General features: G+C 39.9%; 1 protein-coding gene across 8 annotated transcripts in view; it reads left to right on the top strand.

The window, feature by feature from the left end:
• elavl4 (ELAV like neuron-specific RNA binding protein 4) overlaps positions 1–23,898 on the top strand; it is a 99,077-nt gene extending 75,179 nt beyond the window's left edge. For 5 of the 8 annotated variants that reach the window (XM_086046758.1, XM_086046763.1, XM_086046762.1 and 2 more), the window contains 3 exons: positions 8,616–8,849; positions 15,367–15,405; positions 18,839–23,898. In XM_086046758.1, the coding sequence (XP_085902884.1) occupies positions 8,616–8,849; positions 15,367–15,405; positions 18,839–19,166 (601 nt within the window). In that variant the 3' untranslated portion in view covers positions 19,167–23,898. The remainder of the gene's footprint in view (positions 1–8,615; positions 8,850–15,366; positions 15,406–18,838) is intronic. The other 3 variants (XM_086046759.1, XM_086046761.1, XM_086046760.1) reach the window with 3 other exon arrangements.
• Positions 23,899–24,717: the final 819 nt, after the last annotated feature.

Here is a 24,717-nt window from a genome sequence, read left to right as displayed (position 1 = left end):
ATGCGCATTCACACCCACATGCAGATAATCAACTCACACACGTACACACATGCAAGCAGACAGATGGTTGAAGCTTCGCTCTGACAGAGGCTAAAGCACAGGCCACCTCCATTCTTCAAAGTCTGCGCTTCTCTTCACTGGCTACGTTTTCAAATGCCATCTGTAGCTCGGCACTCTAATGTTACTTTAAACAAGGACATTGCTCCCCCCGCCTACCGCCACCCCACTAGCTCTAATTAAAGAACCGCAAGAAGAACCTTTCTTTTTGCATCTGCCATACCATAACTCCTTAGGAACAGCTCATCCAATCATTCGATTTAGTTGGCGCATTATGCAACCATTTTAATGTGCTTGCTATATGCATGTGCTCTATCAATTTGGAACATTAATGCAGTGGTGCCTTGAGATATGAGGGGTTTTTTTTCTACGACCACTCTTCTAACTCAAAACACAAACATCAACTTTACTGACCTCAAAAAAAATAAAAATGTTTGTTGTGTAAGAGAACTTTTCGATCTAATTGTGCTTCTGTCACACACACGTGACACACATGTGACGACACTCTCCGGATTATCCAGTCACGTGTTCAATAAATCATTTTTAAAGTGTTTAAATGTGCTTGAAAACTCAGCATGTTTTGAAATTCATTGCACAAAAATATCAACTTTTCGCTTCCCATCAAAGGGTTATTTTTAAACAAATAAGTGTTGTGCAGATGAAAATATTGAAAGCACACCAAATTGTCACTGCACATTTGTGTAGCAAGCATTTTGTATTTTCCATGTGTGCGTGTAGGTGTGGGTGTGGGGGTGTGGGGGGGGGGTGCGTGTGTGTGTGTGGAGTACAGAGGTAAACAGGTCTCGGGTAGTGTTGTGTCATCCACGAACGACTTTGTTAAATAAACAAATCTTTTAAGTAAACATACTGAATGGAACCGATTTGTTCCTTCCTCAGTTCAGTTGAGCTCAGCTGTGAGTATGTGTCGCACGAGGAACTACTCCACGAATGTTGCGGGGAGGCAACGGTGGCTGAACACAGACAGGGGACAGGGCAGCTGACGGTCTATAAAAATATGTCTTTCCTTGAGACCTGTCCATGATACAAAAAAGGTTGGGGCCCGCTTCCTGAGAGAACTGCACCAAATCAACCGATCGCACGGTAAAACTTTGTTTTATTTTAACTTTATAAAGTCTGCGATTGAGGGCCAGTCAGTGACTGTGGACAAGCCGATTGTGGCCCGCGGGCCTTACTTTGCCGAGGTCTGGTGTAAGTCTTTAACTTCCTCCCTGAGGTCGGTGGGGCGGGAAAAAAATGAGCACCAAGCAACAACCTCTGGTGCTTTTTGAGAACCGGACCAAAATTGTTTCGTGAACCCCTGGTTATAACACTGCAACACCAATGCTATTCATTAGCCCTTCTATTGCATTTTACATTGTCTGTTAGCATTAAGCTAAGCGGACTTTATAAAGACAAAGCTACTGTATGTGGTTGTTTTAACTACACATCATATGATTCTCTTTGTTTTATGTTTGATTTGACATTAAACCTAAACTGGGGTTGGCAGTAAACACCATGGTCGCTTTTCAAAATAAATGATTCGTTTTTTTCATCTTCGCATAAAATCAGTCGAATGACTGAACATATAAAAAAAACTTGGTTAGGTCACCTGTATCTCCATGTTATTTGAAAGACTCATGTTTAACTTTGACTTTTAACTCCTAGTTTGATTACGTCTGTAGCTGTTAATTAAGGCAGAAATATGTTGTTCTAATAGCAAAGTAGCAACATTTTTAGTGACTCAAACATGAAGTAAATGCTCAGTCAGATAAATCAATTCTGCGTATTGGCAATATTCATTAAAAAAAAAAATCAATCATCAATGAATCGTTGCCATCTCTTGTATGTATGCATCACTGTTTTTTCAAATTACACTGGTCAACACACTTTTACAAAATATTTTATTCTGAGATGCAAGTCATTTTTTCTAAGTGAATTTTTTTGTGCTCATTCCGAATCTGCCCTCATTTTTTCTCTCGCACGTCAGGTTTTCAAAATGAATTTCATATAATAATATAATATGTAATATAGTAATAAATGTAATAATGTTCATGAATAGAGGGTTAGGTTCCGCAACGGGTGGATTTTTTTTTTCTGAAATGTCATGGCTATAAATTATAATGCGTTGTAAAATCCATACTGTGCAAGCTTTTATAGGTCAAACTTCAAAAAAAGTTCAAATATCTCAAAAACCTGATGTGCGAGGAAAAAAACTAGACATTTTTTAAATCAGCGTCAAAAATGTGTTCAGGGATGCATAAAGCTGATTAAAATTTGCTGTTGACCAGTGTTATTCTGGGTTTTCAAGAGAGAGTAGATTTGCTTGGGTCGCAGCGAGCAGGAATAGTACAGTGTCCTTTTATCATCATCCTTTTAATGTCACCTCCCAACATTCTCCATCACCTTCTCTCCTTTTGCCATTTCCCTCCATACTCCTCGTTTCCCTGCTGGTCCTCCCCCGCCTCGCTCATCTCCACCTCAAACGCTGGCTTCTGTCCTCCAACCTTCCTCCTTCTGTTTCCCCCTCCCCAGATTGAGGTAGCGTGTTATTAGTAAGGCAGGCAATGTGCCTGTCAGTGTGTGTTAGAGAGAGATAAGCACAGGTAGCGGGAGTTACATAAGCCTCTGTTGATTACCGTGGAGGAGAGGTAGAGTTTAAAAAAAAAAATGGGTGAGAAGAAGCAAGAGCGCAGTGAGAAAGAGACAGATTGCAGTAGCTAAAGTAAGTACATTGTGCTCTAATGTTGGCAGTATGGCTGTCAGGTGGGTGATAAGTAGCCAAGGCTTCTGGGGCTAGTTGAAAGGACAGTCATTAGGGTGGACACCAGAGACTAGCTGCTCATTTTATTCATACTCTATTGTATCTGTGTAGTAGTGTTCAAAAGTGTAGGCTTTGCAGGGTCTATCAAATTATTATTGATTTTTAAAAATGTGCTAATGAAAACAACTTGATTCATTAAGGTGTGGGTAACCTGGGTTGTGTCTAAAGCATACTCACTTCTGTTTTTTCTTTTATATAGAATTAAGTTGGAAGTGCTATTACTATACAGTTAGCATGAGTACGGGTTTCCCGAGTTTTTCCGGATACTGTCCGTCGTTCGGTCGCTTTTTGCTTTGACTTGCGAGCAAAAGTTTGAGTGTACAAGCGCTGTATGGTTTAGCTGTGAGCTCAACTCATTTCATAACAAGCAGCAGTTTGGAAGATAGTGAACAAATCTTCAAAAAAGCTGCCTCTTGCCTCTCCAAGTTGGAGCTTACCGTCTGTGTTCATGTGAGGCTCTGCCTGTATCATACTGCCCCCCGGTGGCCAAGATACACACTTCAGAAGAAGGTAGTGATGGTAAAATGAAGCTTCAAATTTGCTTGATGAACCAGTTGTTGTGTTATGTTTCTTATGTTGTTTTGACTCCTCTGAGAGGCACTCTACGTTCAACGTTTGGCTGAAAGCACGCTGACTTGCCATTTTCAAACCCCTTCATTTAAACCACCAGTTCCATCTAGAGGAGTCCAAAAATACAACAATTGGTTCATGAAGCAACTTTGAAGCTTTATTTTCCATCACTAAGAAGCAGCACAATGTCCATTGAATTATCATGATGCACGAACTGCTTGATTCTTTACATTCTATTTAATTGTTATTACTGTATGTTTTGTAAAGTACGTTTTTACAAAGTGCTATTTTTTTTGTTAAAAAAAACAAATTTGGTGGGGGGGCTGTATGGAGGTTGAAACAGATTAATGTCAATTCCATTTATTTCAGTGGGGAAAGATGACATGTGATACGAATGTTTTGAGTTGAATAAATTAATCTCGTATCTCAAGGCACCACTCGATTTACATGTAAACTTAACCTTGTACACATGAAATATATTTTTGTGGAGGGGTGGGGGTCAAAGATATATGATATGGACATCTTTGGGAGCTTCCAGTGCCATTAGCGTACATGTTTCTCCCACAAAGTCACTTTGATCTGCTCCCCAGTGACATTTAATGTAGTGCAGCAGGAAGGTTTCACGACACAACCTTGAGGTGAACCCCCAGCACAGACTTGCTGTTGCTGTGCCACAGCCAAAAAAATTCATTTACACGATGTAGAAATCTACAAATGAGTGAGTGACAATATTTGGTTAAATTTTATGTCACAAATTATTGTGATCAATCTCAATTCTCTCACAGTCTTTTAAATATGTTCAATAGATTTAAAGGGGAAGTCAAAAAATGTTTGGGTTGACCTGCCATTTAAGATAAAGCAAATGAAAAGAAAGTATCAAGAGTACAACATTTAAATGCAAAATCTTGGATCTGTTCCCCTCAGCTGCTGTATGCGGATGCAGCTCGGCTAAAAAAAAATCACACTGCTCTACAAAGTTCAAAGGAAATTGCTTTTCTCTTTTTCTATTCCTGCAAAAAATTAATTGTAGTGTTTTTTTAATAAGGAAAGCACTCTACATAGCACTCTATACAGTAATATTATACTTTAGAAAAAATATACAGTAATAACCTTATTCAATAGAACCCAACGGTTTTTTTTGTCACATTTTCTCCTTCAAAGCACATTGTGCTGCTCATTCTGGTGTGCGCTTGTGTTCAGTTGACTACCTGTATAAGACAGACATACAGATGTACTCAGCTCCTTTCCTGGCTTCACTGTACGGAAGTAATATCGGCCATTCTTCACAGAGGATGAAGAATGTATGCCTGTGAGTATTCTTATTTGGTCTGTCCACATGCGTTGCTACATCATTTTTGTTCAGATATCCGTTGCTGAAAGGGTAACAACACTACCACATAGATGCTAGGAGTTTGGTTGTCTTCCTATGGAGTTTACCATTGTATGTTAGCATTACGGTATCGGAGGTTGTGTGGTTGTGTTTTGAATAAAAAATGTAATCATCTTAGTTTTATGTTTACTTTGACAGTAACCTTCAGCTGAGAGAGTCATTTAACAGCTTGAAGGCTCTTTTTGAGGAATATTGTATCTGCCAAAATGCCGATGGTTGTGAAGTGAGTTGAGTCACGTGCCAGCATAGAATGCTCGCATCTCAAGTTTGCGCTCACAAGTTAAAGTAAAAAATTAGCTGATCGGCAGCTTGTATCTCAAAAAAGTCGCATATCTCAAGGTACCACTTGTTGTCATTCTTACAATTGGTGATTGATATTCTTGCATTTTTTGGCAATTCTTCGGTACAATTTCTATTAATCTGTATTGTATTAGCCATTTAGTTAGTAAATATGCCCAGCTAATACAGTCCTTCAATATTGTCACACAGACCTCCGGGAAGGCTGGAGAGGGAGAAAAGCAATATTGATATGGGCACTTTTTTGTTAGTTGACCCATACTTCACCTTTCCACCAACATTCATGTAAAAAAAATACACTTGGGAATTTTAGTTTTACTTCCTGTTGACAAACAGACTTAAGAACATAACATCACTGGCAATGAAGGAAAAATGTTGGTTTGCACTGTTTGGATACCGATTGAATTTTTTTCCTGCTTCCGACAAGCTAAGTAAAATTCAGCACTTGTGTGCTGGAACAAGAGTAAGTAAAGAAGAGGAAATTGTGTAAAAATCATCAGGGGACATGGAACTGGGGTTTGGAGTGGAATCACTGAATGGAGGTCAATACGATCACATGGTGGCTAAGGAAAATATAAATATTCCAACCTTTTTCTGAGACGAGTAAGTGGACACATACCAGCTAACTGGTGGAGGTTTTCCCTAGATCTTTTTTCATCCAATGCAGTATTAAAACTAAAATTTGTTTTCATAGCAGTATGAGGTCTGTAATAAGAAATGTTTACCCTTAATTGGGTCATACTTTATCTCAAGCAACGCTGATAGTTTCTGAAAATGAAAAAGTCTACATGGACTAGTAAATTATTTGTAAAAAATGTAGGTCACGTCAACATAAGCTCTGTTTAGAATATATTCAAATATATTTTGGGGGTTAGTCACTCTGTTTACTTGCCTGACTCGTGTAGGCAAAATGGATTCTGTTCCCACTCAGTGACACTGGGAATGATTGTCCATCTCTAAATGTGCCCTGCGATGGTCTGGCGACCAGTCCAGGGTGTCTTCAGATGGGATAGGCTCCAGCTCCTTGTGACCCTAATGAGCACAAACACGATAGAAAATGGATGGCTGGTTAGATTTGAGGGGTTTACATCCACACTATTTGGAAAACCTAGACCCGGTTGAACCACTTGCTTGACTCATTTGTATGACATTAAATAGCCTGCTGTTATGTCCATATAGGGGAACAGTTTTGTGTGTGTGCATGCGTGTGTTTGTGATACTGTGCAGTCACAGTCACTCAATTTTGATAACACCTGAAATGCATGATTGCGCTTCTATGTCATTTCCAGTTGGTTAAAGTCGTTTTATGGTTGGGGTATTGTGCCACCTGTTGTGATAGCATGTTGTTGACAGCCTGAAAATGTTTAGAATGTCATTTGGGATGATGGATTAGTACTTTTTGAATGCATCACATTATGAGTATAAATTGGAAGCCTTTGAAGTCATGGAAAACTGCTATGTCTTAAAACGCTGTTCCTGAAAGTAGACTTTTGCATTTTTTTAAACAGAAGTAGGGTTGTCACTATGGAATATTTTTAGAATTGATAAATCTAAAAGATAAATAAAGAAATTATTACACCAATTAATCGGATAATCGGACACATTTTTATTTTGCTTTGAAGTGTATTACAAAACTATTTTTCCACCGATTACTGCATATTAACCAACTGTTGTTTATTTGGTATTATTTAGTGATATTATTGGTATTGATTAGTAACAAAAACAACAAAACAGCAATTAAGCTCACCAACCTTTTTGAAACTGATTGAGTAACTGGTTCGATCATTGTTTTCCAAAGTAAAAACACTTTTTTGCAAATGTCTTATTTTGATTCAACACAAACTATAATCATTCTGCTTTCATGAAGGACTACAGAAATCAGAGAATTATTACTGCTGTGAGGCCGAAATCAGGGGGTTTGGCAAATTTGAATAGCGATGGCTCTAAATGATTATTGAAATAATTAATTTGTATGATCAGTTAGTTTTTGATTAATTTTTGAAAAATGGCGTCATTTGCTACACTTTTGTTATCTGCCGTCTTCGAAACTCAATTTCACCTAAAATGAACTTCTGTCCCAAGTTTACATCCAGTACTTAAGCATCAAGCTAAGTGATGCTTTTAAAAGAATGCCTTTTTTGGGGAAGCTTGCCTGGAAAGTAAATAACCTTGTAGTGTCAGTGTCCTGGAGAGAGGCAGACAAGAAAAGGCCAAGCGAGGTGTTCGGGGTGGATGAGAATTCCAGTGCGCGAGGAAGCCAGGACAAACTAAAATATTAAAAAAAAAAAAAAAGAGAGAGAGAGAGAGAAACAGAGAGGGATGGCTGGTACAAAAATGTGGAATAACAATAAGGTGGGCCTTTTGTGTATGAGAAGAGAGACTGCACACAATGATGCTCAAACGCAAAATCCCCCCCCCCCATCTCAGAACCTTGCCTTTATTCGCTCGCCGTCACACAGACATGCCTGTGTGCACACACACTATTATGTAAATAGTCTCCTTGGCACCATGTCGCTGTCACCGAGCCAGCACCCTCTGGGCCATCGAGACAGCCTCATTAAAACAAGGCACAGCATCCATTAATAGATAGCAATGCATGTACACACTCATAAACAAACATGTATACTGTATGCACTCATTGAACAACTCATTAGGTACACAATCTATTGAGATCAGAGATTATAATGCTCAGTTTCGATCGAGACAATCCCAGAAGTGCTCAAATTTGCTGCATGAGCTGTATGTCAAAGTTATAAAGCACTAAAAATTACAGCAACAATAATAAACATAGTTAAGTGAATACTTCTGATGGTGTCAATCAAAACTGAGCATTAGTCGCTTGGTGAATTCACATTTGTTGATGCCCTTGTCGTCTGTTAGATCTAATTAGAACCTAATGAATTAGTCATTTTGTGTACACTTACACAGCGCAAACAAAAGACCGCCCAGTTACAATGTCTCTAAATATTTTATATAGCATAACAAATCGCCAAGGAAGGAAGTCAAATGTCGCAACAAACCATGTTTGAAGATTCTGTGTGTTCATGCATATGCATTTGTGCGTGCGTGCGGTGACTGAACTGAGCACGAAGCCATTCCATCAACACCGTAACTATTTTTTTCGTTGTGGATTCTTTGTATGTGCTTTTTGCTGTCATAATCTGTTGCAATATGTGTATTCTTTGTACAGTACGTCACCTCAGGTTGAAGAAGTACGCATTCCGACAATAGATGAAAAGTATTTTGTTGTTATTTTTCTGTTTGCAGTCTCTTCCCATTATGTTAGCGTCGTCCTACTGTTTGTAAATCACCAGATACAATTGAATTTTTAAATCATGCAAAACAAATAGTTTTCATATCTTTCCGCTATAATGTGTTATGTTAGTCTCCGGTCAGCTTGGTAAAAGTACAGTTCGATGTATCCACCTCGTCCAAACCTTGTGAAGTAAAAGAGGCCCTTGTTTGTTTGTGATCTGCTGGCCCCACAGGCGGCTCCCGAGGTGTGGGCTTCATCCGCTTTGATAAGAGGATAGAGGCTGAGGAGGCCATCAAAGGCCTCAACGGACAGAAGCCATCGGGCGCGGCTGAGCCCATCACGGTCAAGTTCGCCAACAACCCCAGCCAGAAGACCAGCCAGGCCCTCCTGTCGCAACTTTACCAGTCGCCCAACCGCCGATACCCCGGGCCCCTCCACCACCAGGCTCAGAGGTTCAGGTGAGTACTTGGCCTTGGACATGGAGGCCTTAGAGGAGGGCCAGCTAAGAATGGCAGTGACATGGCTCAGTTAGTTGGGGTTGGTATCATTTTGTATTTTAGCTGTGTGGAAGCAACAAAATGACTCATTTATGACATGTTTGATTTTTGTATGACTTGTCTAAGAAGCCAAGAATGACACCAAGTACAAGTGCCACTTGCCCATAAAGTTGGGAATGTGTTTAGATGGGGAGTCCTGAAACTGAGCATACAGTACTATTCAATTATCTATTATACGTGTCAATTTGGCATCATAGTAGAATAAATAAAGGTATCACAGTTCCACAAAAATACACTTCATTCCACACTGTTTTGATGCGGGGCTGGATTAAGGTGTGGATACAGGGATTTATGTTGACTGGTCAAGTCACAATGGCACCAATGCAAACATCCAGTCCAGAATCATAATGGACCGTCCATGCGTTGTGCAACATCCTCCATAAAGAAGGCCGTAGCTAGGTAGGTAGTTTATCAGTGAACCTAATGTACAGCTAAAATGTGATCTATCAACATAATCATTGCATTTTACGGGTTGAACCGACAAGTCGACTTATCGAGTGGACTCCGTAATGACGGTTAGAGCTTGAAGTCAACTAATTGCCATCCATCCATCCATAATCATGTATAATTTTGGTATTAACAACACGGACCACTCCCCGAAAGTAGCAGGTCATGAGTCCGCACAGCAAGCTAGGAGCAGTACCTCAAGCGTGGAAGTGCTTTACTAAAAATGAGACCGGTAGCAATATCACTTGCAAAATATGTAAGTCTATCCTCAAATATAGTATGCTGTGCACGGCTCTCTGAAAATGCACCCAATAATGCTATCTGACAAACAGCCCCAACCCTTTACGTCACTTTGTTATAGTGCCTGCTTAGATGATGAAACAAAGTCGATCAATATCCTCGTTATTGTGAAAATGAACACTGTCAGCCATAACCACGCCGAAAAAACACCCAAATATTATTTAGCTTTACCCTTCATCGAAGACAGACTCCTCATCCTCCTTCCATTTGCGCACGTAAAATGACTGCAATACTACAATACATTTGTGCAAGCATTGCACACCTGTTTTTTTATTCAATAGTACCGTGCGGGCGGCAAGTTGACGACTGTAAAATGATCAATGAAAATATCAATGACTTCATCAATTAGTCAACATGGACTTATCTATCATCACATTTGCGTCGACTCCAACAAATTGCAAGTCATTCAAAACCCCTATTGCACATTGTCGCTGTCATGTGAAAAACACATCTCCATTTTTTTCATTTTCTTAATTTTACATGAATCATGTTCCCGCGTTACAGACATCGCATGAAGGTGAAAAATAAACTAAAATAAAAATTGGAGATAAGTGTTTTTCACAGGACAGCGACGATATGTTACCTATGAATGAAAAGCTGCAGTACTACAGCTTTGACACATTGGAAGGAAAACACGCTGATGCTCAGGCTTCATTGTTCCTTCTTAACATTGAAACCACCAAGAAAATCCGTTTCAATTCAATGCATTGACCATAAGCCACAGCATGGCCTCTGACTCAGCCATCATGTTGCATTTTACTTGTGAACATTAATCCAAGCAACTGTGTGGCCTTTAGAAGAAGAACCGGTGTCAACTTTGCACCTGATGCAGTTGTCAGTAAATCAAGCCCTGCGAGCACTCACTACATCAGAGAGGAATTTTTCATACGAGACTGTGGGGTTCTGTCATTCACGTTTGTGTTTCCCTTGATTTCATCACGCTGCCATTTTGCCAGCACTTTCCTGCATCCCTGGGCAAAAATGCATTTGTTTATGAATGCAGTTAGTGGTGAGAGAAAAAAAATGAATCAAATTTGCTCTCCATGGCCATAAAAACACTTTATCCACACAGATCGTTGCCGTGCAATAAAAAGGTAAAACAATTTTTAGGGGAAGAAAATACTGTTTTACAGCAACGTTTTTAATAAAAAAAATAATAATAATAAAAAAAAAAAAATACAACAGACTTGGTTCAGTGAAAATATGCTTTTATTGTCAGTCATATGCTCAAAATATTACCTTCATAATCCAAGGTTTTCGAGTCTTGCCTCATAAAAACAAAGTGTCTGCTTACTTCAGTGCATGGTTGTCACTTGTCTCCGGTACAAAGTGCATGGAGGAGATGTGGGCTGAAGCAGAAATTCAGTAAAATTATGATATTGGCAAGCGGAAAAATAAACCTGAGTAATTGAAGCCCCTCAAAATGTTTACAACTGTCGATATTTAATAGTTGTAAATATACCACGGAGGGCTTCGCGATAATCCAACATCACACTGTATCGCGATTGTCACATGATCGATATCAGTAGGAAATGCCTTTGATAATTTGTTCGATAGAAAAAAAATCAGAAAGAAGGCCCGACCGTGGCATTGTGCGTGTTGTAGGTATCGCGCAGCCCTTCCAAACACGAAGAAGAAGCAGTTAAACCAAGGAAGAAGAAGCCGCTAAACCAACGAAAAAAAGAAGCATCCAAACCAACGAAGAAGAAAGCAGCTAAGCTTCACTGTACGGAACGTGTTTTAAAAGTGCAGTTCTGGCAGTGACTGGAGTTACTTGATATGAACGTGCCGTTATGAGGCATTTTTCATTGGTTGTTTTGGCTAATCAGGAGGACCGTAACAGAGAGTCTCATTATGGAAAACGAAAAAATTGAAGAAATACTTAAAGTTCAAAAAATCTAGGTACACACCAAGATACAGTACTTCTCTCTCCACAAAGTTTAGTTGAAATCGGTTTAATAAGTTTTGCATAATCCTGCTAACAACCAAACAAACTGCAACAAAAGCTTAATCTCCTTGGCAAGGTTAGAAATGTACGAGTTCATTGGATTTGCTTATTTGGTGTGGAAAGTTCTTTGAAAACAAATGAAAAGCTGAAATTTTGCCCAGGTCAGTCATCTCTTTCATTTTACATCATACAGTATACGTCTGACACTGTATGTGTTCTACCAGGTCATTTTCCTGTCACTCACTGTGGTTATTTTGAATGTGGTGTAATATACACCTGGAAGTATTAGTAAGCTCATTCCTAGAGGTTCTGTTTCATCTCAACACGCACATGCACACAAAACAAAAGTTGATACAGTCCATCATCCAATATGACTCGGAATGTTTTGGGATTGTCTCAAAATACACACTCACACAAATTCCTCTCTTTCAATAACACTAAGCCGGTTGTGCTGTTTATTCTCCGTCAAAGTCGGCGGCGGGAAGGTATTTTTCTTGCAGTGCCGCTTTCCTGGTGTGACACCTGAGCGATGTAGCGTGGCTGTGTGTCTGTGATACGCCAAGCCAATTTACAGGCTCGGCAGGAGAGCTGTCGCTTCTCATCACAAATCACAACCACAGGACACTTCTTCGCTGTGTCCCTGTGCTCCCCACCTCACCATGCAACACTCTGGAAGTTGTAGACTGCCTTAAAGTGTACATTTTTTCCTTTTTCTTATGCAGTGCTCGTGAGGACATTGCAAAAAGACACGTTCACATTTCTTATATGACAAAGTACTTTGAGCTTAATAAATGTGCGAGCACTAAATGTACGCAAAAGTTGTCAAACGTATTTTTCGAATTTATAATGTGTCAGTATTAAGTTAAAATACACACATATGTTAAATGGTAGATTGGCTGTAACTGTATAGCGTATGTATATATACAGAACATATATATATATATGTATATATATATATATATATATACATATATATACATACATATATATATACATATATATATATACATATATATATACATATATATATATATATATATATATATATATGAGTATTCTCTTATTGTTATTGAATTATTTGCTGCATTGTACTTAGCAGTCACGACTGCTTTCCTTAGTCAAAATAAATCCCATTCTCTTTTATCATGTTTTAAACGAGACTTTTCTGGTACCAGTCTGTGGTGACAGGATAAAAAACACAAACACAAAATTCCAAAGAAAAAGCAGCTTCAGTTTACAAATGCACTGAGATGCCGCACGATTCATTCATTCTTTCTTTCATGAATGACGCTGGGTTGTTTTTTTTTACATTTAAGTAGCATATTTTTGGGCCCTGTTCTCAATTTTACAACTTCAGCGACGTTCAGCTTTATATGTTCCGCTGCGTAGTATATTTGTTTGTCACTGACTACATAATGCTGTGACTCCGCTACAAGCCAAGTCAATGTGCAGTATAATGTGTCGGCATGGTCCCACTCCAAGCAGCAGACATAATCGACTCCAGCATAATACACCAAGCCCTACAGCCCAGCTTGTTTCCGATTTTTGGCCCTTAACTAATGGTACTAATTAGCAAATTACCCTTATTATATCCAGGGCAGGAACCAATTATAGCTGAACAGATTTGTGTTTCATAAAGAAAAGACAAAAAAACGTGCCTATCCTTCCTTTAACACCGCATTGAGAGAGCAAACAAAGGTCCCATTGTTTGTTTGCGTTTGAGAGGCAGTGCGGAAAAAAAAAAAAGAAAAGCTGAGCATTTGCATGGTGGGTATGCATGACTGTTGTGTGTTTATATGGTTGTGTGTGTCTGTGAGAGAGCGTTAGCAGCAGGTTGTTGTGTTGTGGCCCAGTGGCACAGCGGCCAGCAGATGTCTTCTTGCTCTCGGCCCTAGAGCTCTCTCTGAGCGTTCTCGCCAATTTCCTGGTTTACCGACACTCATTCCCTTACTATGTCATTTGCTAATTACTTCTTCTTCTTCTTTTCTATACGCCTTTCCCCAATGGCGTGCATTCATGTGTTTTAACTGGCCTACTAAGTGAATTATGAAGTGGGTAAATCTATGAACATAATATATTTGAGATTAGTTGACTAGTCAACGAGTTGACTTTAATAATCGTTCTCGGCTAATCACTAGTCACTTGCTGTGGGCATCACATCTTCCAATCGGCCAATTTACAAATGACTTTCGACTCACCCGTCTGCTGCCGTCACCGGACTATATCGGGCAGCTAAATGTCCAGCCAACAAGGCTGCAAAGTCGTCATACGTCTGCGTGGTTCAGAGTTTACAAATATAAGATGTTTGTGGGTTAGCCTAGCTAGCTTCCGCTAATCAGCGCTAGTCTTCAAAGGTTTATAAAGCATCAGCACAAATGTGGTCTTCCCCTTCCAAAGTTTTGTATGTATTTTTTACTTTTTCATAATCCAAATGGGAATGACAACATAATGTCCTTGAACGAGGTAATTAGAGTGTGCCACCACTACCCTAAAGTAGACGGACCCTTGTCGCCAGGTTAAGTTTATAGTGTTTTCGAGAGGAACGAGGCGTCTCTAGCCAGCTGTTGCTCAATAAGCCGTGGCCCCTGTCCATTAGGTTCTAGGAGTTAATAAGACATGAGACAGGCTGGGAGCAAGTGAGGAATGAAGGTCATTGAGTCATCAAGCAGACTGCATCCATCCAAGAGGGCCACCATTTTACACAGCCCACAGGTTTCTTAATCCTCCTCACTCACACACTCACACACACACATGCTGATGGTCTCTTGAGGGACACAAATAGATACACAAACTGCTTCACTGCAAAGCTTTTAGCCCACCACTCTAAAAATACAGTGAACCCCGCATATTCAGGTTTTGGAATTTATCTATTTACTTATTACTGCATGTTGATATTTGTTTCCTACCTTGTTAAATCAGTTGATGATTGTGAAAAATCATTAACATGATCAGCGTCTTCACATAGATTAATATTCATTATTAACAGTAATATTAAATAAAAATAATCTGTGCACATTTGTTATTTCAGAAGTATGTATCAAACTGATAACCCTTCTCATTAACCGGTACCCAAAGAAGTAGCTCTCAAAAAGTTGTTGGTGACCCATGCATTTGATGTTAATGACAAATTGGATATTAACTTCTGTTTTTGTTGGTTAGTCATTATCATCTCTCACTCACCATCATTCAAATGCCAGTGTCATTACACTGACAGAACTCTATATCAGACCATTATAACTCGTTTTACCGACATCTCAGTTTATAGAGTTTTCTTTATTGAACACAACAATTCACGTTGTGGCACCAAAGCAACAGACACAAACTCTTCCTGTATGAGCTTTAGGGCTAGCCGAGCCGCTTCCGCTAGCCATGTGCTAAGCTATGCTCCACTTCTGCCGACATTCATGTTTGTTGCCAAAAACCTGACTTGTTGGTGTATGTTGATAATAAAGCGCTTGCACTTTTGGTGATAATGTGGTGAAATCGTATAGCGACAGTAGCTAGTGCTGTGCTATAGTGATAAGACCTTAGCATTAATCAATCATTAATGAATGCTAGCTTCTTCTGGTGGGGCTCCTCAGTGTAAAGGGCTAACTCGAGATGGGTTTGTGTGTTGTTGTGTGAGAAGGATCATGCAGTTTCAACAGGGACTCAACATTAGTTCCATTGAGTAAGTCAACCATCTGCCCACCATTAACCCCAGAACCCTCCTTCTCTTTACAGGCTGGACAATTTGCTTAATATGGCCTATGGCGTAAAGAGGTAATTAAAACTTCACCCAATGCCAGATGTCCATGTTGACTTAATTATTTTCCAGTATCCTTTTCATGTTATTTATTTTCGTGTAGTTTTTGTTGTCAATTTACGTTTCCCAAATTTTCAAGATGAATTGCTTTTTTTGTTGTTTTTGGTTTGATTGTTTTTTTTTTATTTACTCGTGAGCCTGAGTGTTTTTAAAATGCCTAATAAGCACTTAAAAAAGCAGAAAACAATTTGTCTTTGTTTTCAGTGGTGATGGATTTGCTTTGTTTTTATTATGACAAGTGCTGGTCTTGTTTGGATTGTTTTTGGGTTGTTTCTGTGTACAGAATGGATTTGTTCTCGAGTTCTTGATTTCTAGGTGTTGTTGTTTTATTTTCTTCGGGATTCAGGTTCTCTGGCCTTGTCGCTTCATCCTGGAAACAACATATTATATTAACAGTTACATTTTATTGAAAAAAAAATACTTCTTACATGCATGCATACATTTATAGTGTTGATGCAGTACGTACATTTGAAGCCAAATGTACTCATTGGCTGGATGTCTTTTTGGGAGCAGTTGCTGTGATCCGAGCAAGCTCAACGAGTACAAGCGATGAGGCTGGATGAACCTGGATCCTTGCTGGAAACAGGAAATGTTTCACTGCAGATGGCGCCGGCTTTGCTCTGTGCTGCTGAAATTCCCTCCTTTTTGCCTCCATGCCTCATTTTTCTTTGCTGTGTTGCTACCATACAGTAGGTGTTACATAACCAGGCGTGTAGCAGCCATTATTGTGATCTGCTGACAGCGGCATTCTGCATGTTGCAGGCACTTGGGACACCATTTGGAGACAACTTAGCTTCTTGAGCAATGAAATAAAAATAATGCTAATCATCAACCATGTATATGGATAGTGTTGATAGCAACATCTCCAAGTGACATCATGTACTTCTTGCAAACAAGTTCAGATTGAATCAACCGTGAATCTGCTGGGTACAGCCAAGTCGGGTTGTCAATTTTGCCTCAATGGATTCAAGACATGATTAATCAACAGTCAATCCCGCACAATCAGTTCATCAAATTATCAACGGTTATGCCTGTCGCTAGTCTGAATCAAGCATGCTGATTGCAGAGCATGTCATCTGCAAGTAGTTGGCTTACAATAAAAAGGACAAAACAATGTGGTCAGCTGACACTGTTGCTATGCAACCCCTGTTCTCGTCTGTAATATTGGTTAGGGTTCATTCCCAGATTCATATGTATGCCCTAATGCACTTTTATGCTCAAACGCTCAGAGGCACACAATTCGAAGGAAAGTTCTCAGAAAGTAACCCAAATGGAGAGACAAAGAAGTTGATCATTGATAAAAATTCAACTTAAAAAAAACAGGTTAGCGCTGTTTGGTGGCATTTCTTGAAAAGACACACTTGGCAATCTGTTTCGGCCACAGATTGATGTGTATTGTCAAGTATAATCTCTTTTTCTTACACCCTGTGGTACTTAATCAATGAAGGCAAATGATTGCGGTAAGACCTTGGAGTCAATGATTCAATCGTCTCAAGCCCTCGCACTGGCCAGGATCAGACTGTGCGCCATCAAAGTCATGTAGGAAGGTCGTAGTGATTGCGAGCCATATATAGTCACTGGCGAGATAAGAATAAGGGCGGGGGCCCTGAGCAGCAAGCAGCGCCATCGATCAGTGCCACAAGCCCCGCAATAGTACAGAACAGAACACCCTGCAGACTCGGGGACGAGTGGGAGGAATACACTTTGTACCTTAATGCCACTGGGCTGTAAAATGCTTCCACTTTCCATTTTGCTCTCTCGCTCCCTCCCTTTCCCCAAGAAAGGAGCCTTCCTTCCCAGACAGCTGCAGCAAGGCGGAAATCTCAATTATACCATGCCCAATAATGCCTATAGTTGATTCTTGAAGAGAGGTGGCATAAGAAATGAACCTCTTTATCTCATTTACTTTTTATTTAAAAATGGGCGCTTTCTTTTCCCCTCTTTTTCCTTTCCTTTGAGCGGAAAGGCAATTAAGTGAAGTCAACTGAGGATTCAAATCTTGCATCGCAAGAAAAAGGAGAAGATTACGAGGCGAATGAGAAGAGATTTAGTAGCCTGGTGCGTGATCTTTGATGAATTTCTAGCAATGCTTTAATTCAACAACTTTCTGCAATTTAGCTCTTGAAGGGAGCCACTCAAGGGCGCCAAGAGAAAACCTTCATCTGCATCTCCTTGGGCAGATATGTAGTCATTCCTGACAGGAGGCCTTTCACAATGAAGCTAGTAGAAGATTTAAGAGTATGCCTGTGCCCGTGCAGAAGTAAGCCAAACATCACAGCTCTTGATAATGAAATATTCCAGTTGAAAGTGCCGAGTTCAAGCGCAAAAGCCGGCAAGTGCCATTTAGACAGAAATACCGCCACGCCTACTTGTAGACCTCCTACCACAGCTTTGCGCTAACCAAGCAAAATGAAACAACTCCTGTGCAATACTCAGTGAAAATAAAGGTTTTATTTCAGAAACCGACAAGTGCCATAAGCATTTTACTCCAGGTAGCGTCGTCTGCATTGAAGCCGATCACTCGCTCACTGCTACCGTAGCTTCACTTGTTCTTGAAAATGAGCTCCCGCATGGAACATTCCAAGAGAGATAATGTCATGAAACTCATCAGTGAGATTGGTGTTTGTGATCAGGTCCTCAGATTCTAGCATCCAAGGAAGCCTTTGCTGTTCTGCTTTGCCAGAGTAAAAAAAAAAAGCCTTTTGCTTAGTGTGTTGTATGCTGCCTCTTGACGAGGTCGGACTGGCAAATGATAATCCATTCTCAATTGCTTTACCCAGATAAATAAAGGTAAAATAAAATATCAATAAAATAAAAAGCCTTCATTCACAAAAAAAAGGAGATGTCTGCTTTTGCATTCGAACTTTTCAAATCATTAAGAGCAAAAGATCGTAAGGGCAATCAATAGACAAACCACTCAGCAACCAATTGAGGACCGGATTCAAAATCATTCTGAAAATCAAAGTGGCAAAAGTAGTGTGTATGGTCTCCACATGCCTGTATGCACTCCCTACATTGTCTGGGCATGCTCATGATGCGACGGCGGATGTCCTGGGGGATGTTCTTCTAGAGATCAGAGATCCCGCCGTGAATACAAATATGTCTAATGGGATGGAAGAATCTCATTCTGAATCTGTAATCTGTATGCACTGCCTACAATGATGAGACGACGGCTGGTCTCTCAGGGACCTCACAAATGTTCTTGTGGATGACGGGATAAAAAATTTGGCAGGCACACTGCAACATCCTGTAGAAAATCTGGAAGCTGTTGTAACTTCCCCCTTTGTGTGTGTAGTGTCCCAATACTTGTCCTCAAAGTGTAGGTATATTAGAATTCCTTTTCACGTCTATTCAAATGGATGTCTTTCTCTTTCCCATTTGTCCTCTCAGGTTTTCGCCCATCACCATCGACAGCATGACCAGCCTGGTGGGCATGAACATCCCCGGGCACACCGGCACCGGTTGGTGCATCTTCGTCTACAACCTGTCCCCGGATTCGGACGAGAGCGTGCTTTGGCAGCTCTTCGGGCCGTTCGGCGCCGTCAACAACGTCAAGGTGATCCGTGACTTCAACACCAACAAGTGCAAAGGTTTCGGCTTCGTCACCATGACAAATTACGACGAGGCAGCCATGGCCATCGCCAGTCTCAACGGTTACAGGTTGGGCGACCGCGTTCTGCAAGTCTCCTTCAAGACTAACAAGACCCACAAGTCCTGAACTCGAACAAGGTAGAATCAGGTACCCCGCAGCCGCAGCCGCAGCTGCAGCTCCGACCGCTCCAAAATGACCCCTCCCACCCCCACCTCCACCCGTCCCTTCAGCCCCTCCAGTCACCACCACTACCACCACCCTCCTACAGTCATCCAAAACAGCAAACTGGAACATAAAGCAACCATCCAACCCAATTTTGAACTAGAAATGGCTTATATTATAACTTTGGACCTATAAGCCAATGTTGCCTAAGTATTACAAAAATGAAAATGAAGAAAAATGTTCATGCGTTTTGGGAAGTTCCTGAGATAATGCAGGCTTCTCTTTGTTGTATATTCTTTCTTGTTTGTTCTGGTTGCTAAAATGAGTTTTCTCTTCTGTAGCAAATCCCCCCCCTCCCCCCCAATTTTAGAGAAGAGAATGTCCTTTTTAGACCACTGTCTCGATTCAGGATTAGCTTTTCTTTTGTATATCCGGACCCACTGTCGTTAGTATCCTGAACCTCCCAGTCACTGTAGGGAGGGGGCTCTTTTTTAACAATTGGTGAAGCATTCATTCATTTGTAGTCATATTAAAAGGTCCCCGTAAAGATTCTAGGGACTTCACACTCCCACTGATTCTGATGTAGTAGAAAAAAAAAATAAGACTTTCTAACATTGTTTTTGTTTTGTATCGCAAACAAACATAATGTCTTTCCTCAAAGGGAAATGGGGTGCGGGGGTGGGGGATGGGTTAGCTTTCCTGATGACACATTAAGTAATTTAAGAAAAAAAAAAATAACACTGTTGCCAAAGAGATGATCTCTTTGCTTGAAAAAAAAAATGTGTTTAGAAAAAAAAAGATAAAAAAAATAAATAGAAAGAAGAATCTATTTTTATAAATGATGATTAAAATAATAATTATTGAGAAATTTTTACAAGAATCTGGATTTGAAAAAAGAGAAAAATATTTTGACTGGCTAACTGGGAGGGGAGGGGGGGCACCACCTTGTCTTGTCGTTCTGCCATGGTACTTTCTAGGCTCAGCGCTCGTTGTTTTCCGAGGAAGCCACGTTGGCGGCGGCGATTTTCTAGACGGAAGGTTTTGTGAAAAAGGAAACCAAGGCGGGTGATTTTGGTAATTTTTCACACATGTACTAGTGCGTAATTATTCAATACCCACAAGGGGAAGGGAGAGGGTAACCATCCTTATCGTCCAGAGCCCAAAGCAAGGAGACCCTTTGTCTGCTTCTTTTCCTGTTATCGTCAACAGTCCATATGGGGTATCAGTAACGACATATATGCACATCAATCCATTTAGAAAGCATACTAGACATGATATTGTTTCTCTTTGCTCTGCATTTGTGTGCAATCTTCCTTTTAGCGATCAACAGTAGGTGCTATACTACATTACTCACATATCTTAAATATCCGAGTTGGTTGTTCTATGTGTTGTTTCAAAAAATACTATGTTGATGTTGGCATTGAATTGAGCTTATTTGTTTATTGTTGGCCCAAATAGTCTGGTGAGACTATTTTGTTGCAGAATAACCAGATCAACACATTTGGGTAGTGTAAAAAAAAAAAAAAAAAAAAAAAAAAAAAAAAAAAAATTATATATAAATATATATGAAAAAAGAAAAAAAATCACTGAACAAATTTTATTTATTTATTTTGCTTTGTTTTGTTTTTTTGGGCTTGCGGGCTTTTGCGTTACTTGCTGAGCGTGAAGCTTTTGTCCAAACTTTACGATGATTAGCTAGTTCCTTTAGTCTAGATATTTGTTTCCTGAAAAGGCGATCTATGACTACTGTGTCTTTCTTTGCTCTGTACAAATAGATGATCTATCTATATATATATATCTATATATACATAGTCTACATTTGTTTTACAATATCTACTGTACTATCTGAGTTGTCACTGTTCTTTAGTTGGAGCTTGTCTTTTTCATATGGCAACTTATTATGAAGTGGTGGTTCAGTTACTTAGAAAAACTTGTGAGGAAACTGTTCAATTGTCGTCATGTTGCTTGTGGAGAAAAAAAAGGTTTGGATTAACTTTACGTTCCTACCGCGGCAAAAAGAAACCGAACAAAAAGCTTTGAATATAAGTGTGTTTGGATTTACTTATCTATTTTTGTTCAGCTATTTATTTTTCTATTTATTTCTATTTATTATGTATTTATGAACCACTTAATTTATCTGTGTATTTATGTATTTATTTGTTTCATTGTCTGTGTATTTGCGTGATTCTGGTACAGGGAGGGGGGGCGTTTCTGAGCAAAAGGGAACAAAGCGACTAGTGGAGAAGCTCTTCCAGTAGTCCACTGCACTGAGAGAACTTTTAGTACGTTTGTGCTTTGTACCAATATATCAAAATGACCATATAAAAAAATCTAAAAGTCAGGAAAACTAGAAAAAAAAAAAAAAAAAGGGTCTGGAGGGCCGGGGAACGCTCTTCCCTTATTACTAGAAACAGTTACTCGCTATGCATAACCTAGTTATTAATAGTTCAATTTGCTATTGCTTTTTTCTTGTCTTGTTCCAAATGAAATCTTTAGATCTTTTCCAATGAAGTTTAGTCTTAATAGAATGTTATAAACAGTCGTTCTGGTTCAATATAACCTGTGATAAGTTTGTGTAGTTCTCTTAAGCCACTCCGTCCACACCCTCCCTCCACTTACTACCGCTTTGTGATGAAACCTTTATGCAAAACTGTACGTCTGAAAGCATACGTCTACGTATTTATTGTAACATTCAGCTCACGGAGGCTCGGGCGTGTCGACGTTTTCCCGCCCGCTCTTGTTTGAGGATCGACTCAATTGGTTTTCAAGACTTCTTTTCAAGTTTTCAAATTGTATACCGACAAATGTTTAAAAAAAAATAGAAGAAACGACTATACTGAAGAAGTACTCTGGAGAGATGAAAAGGGATTGTAACGATTCTATATTTTATATACTCTAATATGATATATATTATATATTTTGAAAGGTAAAATGTAGGGTTCCAGACGTATAAATATACAGAATTGGGTTCTTTTGTTCAAAATCATGAAGGAGGTGCGTGTGGATAAAAAACACGCACACATCTCAGTCATGTGACATCATCACCATATGCGCCGTCATACACACAAGCAGATCCCTTCATGCCCCTCGACGCCGTAACGGGGTCGTGGGGGGCTTGAATTTATGCAACGACCCCTGTAGAATGTTGTTCTGATGTGTCAATTTCCTACACCGTGTGACCTCCTGCGACGCGTGCCTGTGTTCCGCCTGCATATGTGTATGCGTGTGTCCGTTTGGGTGTGTTTGTATACGCCGAGCAGCCGCAACATTATGACTTTGCCCAATCTAATGACTGCCAGTACAAGAGCTGTACCACATATGGCTTCTTTGCAAAAATAACAATGAGTACTTTTGAAAGACACTGGAATCTTTATTTTTGTTGCTTATTTGCGATATTTGGGTTCAATCAATCACACTGTTATCCCACATATTCGTGACTCGCTACTCGCAAATTCACCTCGTGCTGATTTTTGTGCTCCGTCCAGTCATGTCTAATAGAAAAGTAGTGTGGCGGCACCACCCTGTGGCAAGGCAAGGCACCATGTTGAAGTGAGGGGTAAGCGTCATTTTGTCAGGCCATGGCCCCGTGTAATAAAAAACTAGTGCTTTGGTGCCATCCTGTAGCATCTTGGTGCCAAGGAACTATGTTGAATTGAGGGGGGAAAAGATTCATTTAGATAGGTGTAATAGAAAACCACTCTTTGGCACCATCCTTTGGTATCTTGGTGCCAATAGGCTATGTTGAAGTGAGGAAGGAGCTTCATTTAGACAGTCCATCGCCATGTTTAATAGAAAAGTAGTGCTTTGGCGCCATCCTATGTTGAAGTGAATTGGAGGAGCTTCATTTAGACCGGCCATCGCCCTGTCCCACAGAAAGCGGTGCTGTGGGCAGCATAGCGGGGTGCAATAGTGGTTAGCGTGTCTGCCTCACAGTTTTGAAATTCAACACTAAGCATGATGAATATGTGATACAGCTCTTGTTTTCGATATCATTTTATTGCACTAGTGTTCTCAATCGTGTGGCTGTCAAGCGTGGGTGTCCTCCTGTGTGCGTGTGTTTGTGTGTGCAAGTCATGGGGCTTTGTCACCCTCGCTCCATGTCCCACACCAGTGGCTCCCACCACCATCCCCGTAGCGCCTTATAGTCAGTGAGTGGCAGGCTGCCGGTAGGAACAAGGCAGCCAGTAGTGGAGGAGGGAAAGTGAACAGAGGAACTCGGCTCTTCTTCTTCTTCTTCTACTTCTTCTTCTTGTCAGTTTTCTTTTTTTTTTTTTTTCCCCCCTCCTGAGACGTGTTTGTTTACTATCCGATTAAAAAAAAAACTTATAAAACAAAATCCTTAAAAACAAAAAAGATGAAAAAAATGTTGGCGGAGCCCCGTGGGTTGTGGCTCTCTCGCTCTCTCTATTCTCTCCTGCTTATGTTATTACTTAACAATTATTAACAATGATGATGATTATTATTATGATTATTATGGTTATTATTGCTATTATTCTTAGTATTCTTATTCTTATTATTAATCTAATTACTGCGATGAATGACTTCATGTTATCCTTGCTAGTTTAGGTCATTTCTGAAACTGGAAACAAAATAGAAAATCTTGCTGTAAATGTTTGTTTTTTCTTTTTCATAAAACTGTTGTGTTTGAATTATTTGTACTTTTGAATGTTGGGACAATAAAATGAGGTGTCAAGAGCTTGGATGTCTTGTGAAGTGATATGCACACACACACACACCAGATGCTACATTTGGCACATGTGCAAAGTCAAATGTAAGATGTTGATTAGTGTGCGACTAGCACACCTCATTTAAAGGGAATGAAAGGAGACACATTGATTGGACATGATTGAAGTGATTACCCCCACAGCGCCGCAGTCCTCCGTCTCGCAGATCCGCTGGGCTTTGTCTGCAAAATTACCAACATTGCGTCTACCTCTCCTCTGCGCATGATTTACACTGGTCTAGAAAACAGACCATGACACAACAACTGTTGTGGCTTTTAGCTTGTTTTATTTATTATCAATTACTATTATTAGACTATAGTAGTGTTATTCTCTTTTATGAGTTGTGTTTTGTTTTTGTACATTATCCAGCTATTTTCCTTCATTGAAAACAACTAACCAAAAATCGCGCTGGTTTTCAGGGGGCTGGAACGGATTAATGGCATTTCAATTCACTTCAATGGGGAAAATAGATTTTCTGTACGAGCACTTGGTCAGAGAATAAAATTAAATCTGCTGTCAAGGTTTCACTTAATTACTACATAACATCACACCAATGTTATCTTTGCACCAAGTCCTTTTTCTGTAAAAAGCTAAAAAGAAAATAAGCATCAAATGCGGCTGGTCCATTGACACTCATATAGAGCTCAGAACCACTCGAGGGACATTCTTGCACAGTATCTGGGGATCACTATGCTATGTGGTGGTCTAGTAACTAAGCAACGTAATAATCCGCTATTCAACTATTTGGAGCTCGGTGAGGGAGCATCTGTCAGCATTCACATGTACCGTAC

Source organism: Filicampus tigris, chromosome 12, assembly GCF_054856515.1.
Source record: "Filicampus tigris isolate MCC_2025a chromosome 12, RoL_Ftig_1.0, whole genome shotgun sequence".
Taxonomy (NCBI): Eukaryota; Metazoa; Chordata; class Actinopteri; order Syngnathiformes; family Syngnathidae; genus Filicampus; species Filicampus tigris.
Note: the sequence above shows the minus strand (reverse complement) of the source record. Positions and strands in the feature narration are given on the sequence as shown.